The 8,027-nt window shown below is 45.3% G+C and overlaps 1 protein-coding gene across 1 annotated transcript in view; it reads left to right on the top strand.

The window, feature by feature from the left end:
- The window catches only part of LOC104495741 (chromosome unknown open reading frame, human C14orf180), a 9,086-nt gene extending 1,343 nt beyond the window's left edge, over window positions 1-7,743 (top strand). The window contains exons 2-4 of the mRNA XM_010138750.1: window positions 2,801-2,927; window positions 4,735-4,761; window positions 7,541-7,743. Coding sequence (XP_010137052.1) covers window positions 2,801-2,927; window positions 4,735-4,761; window positions 7,541-7,743 — 357 coding nt within the window. The remainder of the gene's footprint in view (window positions 1-2,800; window positions 2,928-4,734; window positions 4,762-7,540) is intronic.
- Window positions 7,744-8,027: the final 284 nt, after the last annotated feature.

Consider the following 8,027-nt stretch of genomic DNA (forward strand, 5'->3'; position numbering starts at 1 on the left):
ATCTAGTGTGACACATACGGAAACCTATTTATCATCTGTACTCTGGGGTGTGACACCCTCAGACTGTAGTTAGTGGGACTTAATCCAGTTTCTGCATCCCAAGGAATGGGTGAAATGGTGAGCATGGGGAAAGTACCCAAAGATAAAAGGTGTGGAGCAAAGGTGTTTGGTCTAAAAATGGGAAGGAGCAGGCATTGAGTGGTCAAAAGATTAAAGCAGGAAGAAAGATTAAAGCATGGATGAAGGAGCATGAAACCACTGAGCAGGGCAATAACAAACAGTGGGAAAAAAGGGATCAGGGAGAAGGCCTAACTCCTGCCTGACCTTTCCGTGGAGCTGCCTTGGCTCCTGGCACACCAGTGACCATTGTGGCTATCCTATCACCAAACATTGCCCTCAGTGGTGCAGCACATGCAGGTAGCTCACTGGAACACTGTCCAGTTAGCACTGGTGTGCAGCTCTTTGGTTTAGTCCCAGCAAGCCAGACTCTATCCCTTTTCCTCCTCAAATCTAGTTTAAAGCCCTATCAGTGAGCCCTGACAACTCCTGTGCAAGGATCCTCCTCGTCTTTTGAGACAGGTGTACCCCGTCACACGCCAGCAAACCTGGTGTGGTGTAAAGCAACCCATGATCAAAGAAGCCAAAGTCCTGCTGGTGACACCAGGCTTGGAGCCAGGTGTTGACCTGGTGGGGTCTTTCTGTTTCTTCCCTCCTCATTCCCTGCCACTAAGGGGATTGAGGAGAGCACCACTTGCTCTTCTGATCCCTTGACCAGTCGTCCAAGGGCCCTGAAATCTTTTTTGATTTTTCTCAGGCCTCTTGTATGGAAAATTTCATCACTGCCTAGCTGGAATGTTAATAGTGGGTAATAATCTGTAGGTTGTACAAGAATGGGAAACTTCCTCACCACATCTTCAACTCAGACCCCAGAGGGGCAACAGATGTCCCTGTGCAGTGGGTCAGGTCTGCATATTGGGCCTTCTGTTCCCTTCAGAAGAGAGTCACTTATGACAATGACCCGACATTTTTTCTTTGTTGATGTGGTTTTCAAGTTGGGCTTGTTTTGACTAATCCTCATCAATGCTTCTGCTCTAGATGAGTCATCTTTCTTGTAACTAGTTGACTCAAATTGCAGAGCCTCATATCTATTACTTAAGGGCACCTGGGAGGGTGGGAGCCTTGCTGAGGCAGCACGCCTGCTACATTGGGCAGGAGCTTGCTGCCATTGCCCCCCGTCATCCTGGTCGTTGTGTTCACCCCGGTGAAGGTGGGACAGGGAGCCTTCAGTATCTTGTGGTTCAATAGTTAGCTGGGTCTGTCCCAAGGAAGGCAGGATGTTATCCCAGTAATCAATCTCCCTCTCACTCTCCCTGATTCTTCTCAGTCTGCCCACCTCTTCTCAAAGCTCTGTCACTAGGAAGAGGAGTCCCTGGGCGCACCTCCCACGGGAGTCCTCACCACTCCTGTCCCGTACCGGTGTCACAGCAGGGCACACCCTGCAGCCTGATGCCGGTGTCCCTACTGCAGCTCCATCTGTACAACTGCGTCAGTCATGGTGGGTGCAGCTCTTAGAGAGGCCGTGGGTCTCTGCCGAGTGAACATCGTTCCTCACTGATCTGAGCAACAGCCCTTCAGCACCTGCGCGCCAACTGCCGCACGAACTGCTGTGCCAACCACCACGCCAACCGCTGTGCCAACCGCCGTGACAACCACCATGACAGCTGCCATGGCAACTGCCACGCCATGCCCTGGCTGATGCACCACACGCTGGTCACGGTGCTCCTGGTCGCTGAACTCCCCAGGGATTTATTTTATAGTTCCGGGTGCAGTGCCTGTTATGCCGGCAATGTGCTTGCTTCGTCCCCTCCTCTCGCCAGAGCTGCTGGCTCCGGACGGTCTCTCTGCACCCACAAGGCTCCCCCTTCAAAGGAAAGCCACTGAGTTCCTGGTAACTTACCGAGATCTGTTGCTCCATTCTCAAGCCGTGCGGTTCCGGGCAGCTCCTCTCAATCTTAGTTTGATCTTTAAGCAAAAATAAAATGTGAATAATCTCTGCCACCCACTTAGGCCTTTGAAAAGTAGGAAATTTGCCATCTGCTTTCCACTTCCATAGGACAGCGGGTGTCTCTGAACTGAGATGCTTTGGATTCACTTTGGGGAGTTGACTGGGGGAGCATTCTGATGCAGAAGAGGGACTTACTACTATAATTGCAGCTCTGTTTGTTGTCATGTGGCAGAATCCACAGCAATCTGATTCCATTATCAAAGTCTGAGTGTGGCTTCCAAGCAAAAACCAGAGCAACAGCATGACTGTGATATCAAAATGCAAATAAATTGCCTTCTTGTACTACTCCTAGTTGTTGAAATAGCAACACTGCGTTCAGAATGGAGCTGTTTAGCTCAGAAGAACATTTCAAAGGTGATCCCAGTGATATGGTTCATATATTTCCTATCACGGTTATGTCTGTCTACCCCAGGGCTCTTGAGCAGCTACCTTCAGTAACGGTTCACTCCCATTTAGAGAAATCCTGTCTGAACACATTGCTGTCCATTACTTTAAGCAACCTTTTTCCTGAGAAGACAGCTTTAGAGTACTGAAGATCTATGACAATGAAGCAATATCCATATTGTTTTGCTATAAATATTACCGTGGTCTGACTATAAATGTCAAAACAGATGTGTTTCATATCATGACCTTCAAGGGACATGGTAACACAGACACAAAAGCTCAAAGCTTCACCCGGATGTATTACTCCAGTTTGAATGGCCACGTGTTTTATTTTTTTTATCAACTCTTTAGACAGACGACAGTAGCTCTCCTCCTTCAATACTGAGGAAAAGGCTGCCTGTGGACCAAGCTGTGGGGGAAAAACGGAAAGTGGAGAGAAGGGTTCGATTTCGTGAGCCGGAAGAAGTCTTTGAATATGGTACGCTCAAGCTATTAAGCCTTTTGGCACGATCTTTCTAGCTTTTAATACCCACCCTGTCCGTCCACATCAGTTTCCCCCTCTAATAAAGTTATTTGTGACTTTGAGCTCAGCATGGAGCAGAGGACAGGCAGGTTTTGCTCTGTGCTCTGCAGAATTGCATCTGGTCCGTTTGCCTGCCCTGGGAGAACACAGGCTACTGCATCACATTAGAGCAGCCTCAGGACTGTGCTCGCAGTGAACTCCTGAGTCAACCCCCACAGGGATCACTGTAGACTGTGGGTTTAGCTGAGCCCCAGGTCTGCCCCAGAACAATGCTTCCACTCAGAAAAGAATCTCAGACCAAATTTAAACACACTTATGTCATTCTGGGTAGCTAGGATGTAATATCAAGGAGGGAGCCAGACCAGCATGCATGCTGTGGGCAAAGTCTGAGACTAGCTGGCCTGCTGCCAACGAGGTCACCCAAGGAATGATACAGCTGACATAACCGCTGGTCTTTCATTCATGAGCCAAAATAACAGTTTGCAGGTAGGTCAACCTGTAGGGTTGCAGGTAGGTCAAGGGAGTGACCTTACGCAGTGCAAGGATCCAGCTAGCCTGTCTGCATGTGCTACATTCAATTCATAACCAAATAAGAACTGTTGCTTCATTTGGACTTTCACAAACTGACTCAACTAAGAAAAATTGTGTTTATTGGTAGGAAACTATAATTGTATGGCTTTGGTACATCAGTCAGTAAAAACAGAATGGTAAAATTTCTGTCTCAGCCACCTGTTTGGACTGTTACTCAGCTTCTGGAAACAAGGCTTGGCACCTGCTGATGCCTCTGTAAACAGACCTCTCACTGGTTTTGCCATACGTTGTTTGTGGTGCCGCTTACTGCAGGAGGGGAAAGCTGTTTCTTGATAAGGTTGTTGACATGGCCTGAGCTTTCCCATCAAAACTGAAGTCCTAGGAAGACTCAGTGAATCAGTCTTAAATTCTTCAAAGCTCATCTGACTGCTCAAGACCAGAATTTTGATGTGAGCTAATACCTCCTTAAGCTCCCTACCAGTCCATGTCCCCACATGAGCACTGGTAATCCTGCAGTTGGTTCAGCCCGGGGGGACCAGGTTCATCTCCCACTGGCTCTGAAATCAGCGCAGCCATGCTTGAGCTCCAGTAAGACTCTCTTTTCCATGAAGACATGAGAAATGTCCCAACCCATAATTAGTATTCTGTGTTGCAAACAGCCTGTGATTTAGATGATTTGCTGCTTGTCCACACAACACTATTAACACAGAGGCTGGTAAGATGAAGGTTTCTGGCACCACTGAAATCTTTCCGTTCTCTGGACTTTTCATCCTGGATTGTGTTTGGGTCCCGGTTGCCAAGCAGAGGCAGTTCCAAGATATTGTTGGATGAAAGTTGCATCTGACAGTGGGCTCTGCTTTCTTAACTTTCATTCTTCCCTCAGCCTGCTGGTCTAACTCCTTTAATTCCTAGAAATTATATAGAATAGGAAGGTGTTTTTTGCAAGAGCTGACTCCTGACCTCCCTGCAACAGCAGCAATCTGTCTCTAAAACCCCCCAAACAAATGTTTTCCTCACTTGCCTGAAGTGCACCTACACCTGCATGTTTGCATGGAGTGGGCAGATCCTCATCTGCCATAAATACATACAGCCAAAAGCGACGTAAGAGGTGGCCCAGCATCTATAAGGTGAGTGGCAATTTCAGAGACACTGCTTGGTGCTCGCTTGCTTATTCATCTGCTGCAAAGAGGCCTTTCCAGGTGTGTAAGAACATTTTCATTCTGTTTTCTAGCCATTTCCTGCTGTGACTACGTGGTGGGTAAGTTAAAGTTTCACATTATAACCATGAGCCATCCATGGCACTAACCTGAGTTTGCTTTGTGGCTGCTGGGATACACTGTGCAAATATATCCTCCACGTACAAAGCATTTCATACTGTCTGTCATCGTTGCTTTTTTTTCTCAGCTTATGAAGCACAAGGTGCTGATGAGGTCTGGTGGAGTATTTTAAACAAGACATCTAGTAAGACAAATAGTGGAAACAAAAATGAAATCCCTGAAGCTATTTTTAATTTAAATATAATTAATATATTTTATGGCAATAGAATAGGTACAGGTTTTCCACTAAGATATGCAGGAAAAGCACCCCAAGCAAAACAATAGTCCTCCCTGCTGACTTTCATATGTGGCGAAGAGACAATTCATTTATATGCTGGCAGCAGGGTAGAAATAACAAAAACAATGTTTTTCTTTCTTGTTTGCGAGGATGTTTGAGGCCAGCCAGTCTCACAGACCCTCAAGGCAATGCGTGTTTCTGTATGTTCTGAAGCTGGCCGTTATTTCTAGAGGCGCTGGCCACAGCCAGCCCCTGCTGTATGCAGTGCAGTAAGGGGAGAGGGGTGCCTATCTGAACGTATGCATACCCACACACAGAGCCATAGTGTTGGGGGGACAAAAGGCCTCCCAAGCAATTGTCCTCGTATCCCCTAGCTGTTGCTGTGGCCCAGGAAGAGGGGTTGTATACCCATGCCAACGGCAGCAACAGCCAAGGCAGCTATTGGGCTCGGAACAAAGTACTACAGGCAGGAAAGAGCCAGGTGGAAAAGGACAGACCAGATATCCCTCAGGAGATCCTCAGTGGAAATGTGTGTCCAAGGCAGGAACTGAACCAAAATCTCCTCTATCCCGGTCCAGTGTTTTTCTCAGAGGAGTTGCCATTTTCTTAGACTGGGCATGTGGTGAGGACCGAGTGTGCTGTTCCAATGAGAAATTTCACTAACAAATTTAATCAATTGACTCATTTTCTATTTGTAATCTAGAAAAAACCAAACTGACATTCAAGCACGTAATTCTAGTGATGTGCTGAAGCTGTTGTAAGCATAGCTCATCACTATCTCGTGTGTGGGATTATTCTTCCACATTATTTTTTTTCTGTTTTTTTCTGTTCCTGGACCGAATGTACTCTCTAATTGAGAGGATATAAGGAAAAACAAAGTTTGCATTTGAGATCACCCAGAAATCTCACTTGTAACTTGCAAGATTGAGAAAGGTTATAAGCACTTCATTAAAAAGGGTGATGTGAAAAGCTGTTTAGCTTTCACAGAAAGTTTCACCATTGCCCAGAACGCTCGTCAGACAGGCCCCACGCTTTGCGAGGCAGGTGGTCACCCGGGCGAGAACTGTATCACGTGGTGTGGGAGATCACACAAGGGAAATACCAACCTCCAAATCACAAATCTCCGCAAAAGCAGAAAGTGGTGAGTAATTCCCTGGCTAAATACTTTCCTATAAACCATTCATAGAATAACGCCAAATAAACAAATTTATAAAAATTGAAGTCTGCTCATGGATAATTTACAAACAGAAAGAAGGGCTAAATTCAAACGAATAAATTATTTGCTGAAAATAATTCACTCAGATCTATTATGGGACATTGATTTCATTTCTGGTTAGCTATAAAATGACTGCCTATTAACATTTTACCTTTTCCCCATACACTTTTTGATACATTATTATGTGTTTCTTGCTTGGTTTTATGACTTTTACCTTCCTCTCTGTACATCTGTATGACAGGTTAATTGACTGGTGTGTATTCCAGGGCTCACAGTAGAAGCTAATTTAAATACGTTACAGCTAATGTTGGCCCTTTACCCATAATAATGCGCGTCACATTTTTATCTCCTTATTGATTGTGTGCATATGGCAGGAAAATAGCTGCACACTACGGGTTTTTATGCAGGCATGAATTTGGCTTTATACTGCGTGTTTAATACTCAAAGTGATTTATAAAATAATACCGACTGTGCAATGGCCACGCAGTCCAACGGAGCAGCCGGATCTGAATCAAACTGGATCCCCGAGGCCCATGGATGGATAAACACATGAAAGGGATGGGGCACAGATGTTGGTAAGCTAAGTGTAGCGCACAGATTTCCACGTGTGTGCTGTGCCTTTAAACCTGTGGCACTTTAAAAATGCTTGAACTATATTTTAAAGGCAAGAAAAATGTTTACAGTGTCCTCCTGATTAAGACAAGTGCAGAGGATGTTCCACTGTAATTAGAACACCTAGCAGTTAGAGAGAGGTTAAACCTGCCAGAGCTTTCTAAATATGCCCCTTTGTTAATGGAGGTTCTTACCATAATTAGCAGGAGCCCCAAACAAGCTTAGTTACCAGGCAAGAGGAGAGAAATCTTTATCTTCTCTCTTTTATGGAACATTTGTGAGCATGAAATAATTAGATGAGGTAGCTTAATATTCTCCTAGTATTTAACTTAACATTTAGTGTAAAGGTATAAAAAATAATTGCTGGAGGGAAACTTGTGATCATGCATTAGCTATGGTAATCCTGTTCTTATTGTGTATAATTAAACTCTTTAAATGTTCCATTAGATGAGATCTTTTATACTCACCTCCATCACAAGGTGTGACTCACTATCACTTAACTGATGTCTATGGAAGTACTCACAACCAGAGCCCTGTGTACCCTGCTGTTCCCAGAAAAGTGGGACAAAGGCATCAGCAGGGGGTCAAATTTGGGAAGTGATTAAGATGACACTAAAATAATGCTGCTTTCTTTTGTCTCCTCATCACTGTTCAGTAGATGACAGGTCATCATCTGGATTGCCCATGCTCCTGTGGCTCTCATTGTGTGCAGTGCTGATCCTTGCTGTGAGTCTCTACTACACCAGCATGAAGCAAGATGTCAAAGTCTTGGAGGAATTTCAATCCCGACTTGTTATCTTCTTTCTTCGGTTAAGACATGTTGCTCAGAAATGCTGGACTTGGTTTATGAGGCAGTAGCAATGTCCTCCAGCCTGACAGACATCTCAGAGCACTGAGGCACTACAAAGTTACTTCTCCAGCCACATGCAGGGGACACGTGAGCATCCACCTCAAAGAGCAAGAAAACCACCCCTGTGACATGCACTGTCCAGCAGCCACTTGTTCTCTTTTCTGTTTCCTTTTTTGATTTTCCACAATAGTGGGCAATCATGCTAGCACCTCGATGTCCCACCAAACTCATGGTCCATCATACTGAACAGCAAACAATTACCTGAATTTTGTCCCCCAAAGAGTTTGTAAAC

The sequence above is a fragment of the Buceros rhinoceros genome, unplaced genomic scaffold (assembly GCF_000710305.1).
Source record: "Buceros rhinoceros silvestris isolate BGI_N320 unplaced genomic scaffold, ASM71030v1 scaffold1406, whole genome shotgun sequence".
Classification (NCBI taxonomy): domain Eukaryota; kingdom Metazoa; phylum Chordata; class Aves; order Bucerotiformes; family Bucerotidae; genus Buceros; species Buceros rhinoceros.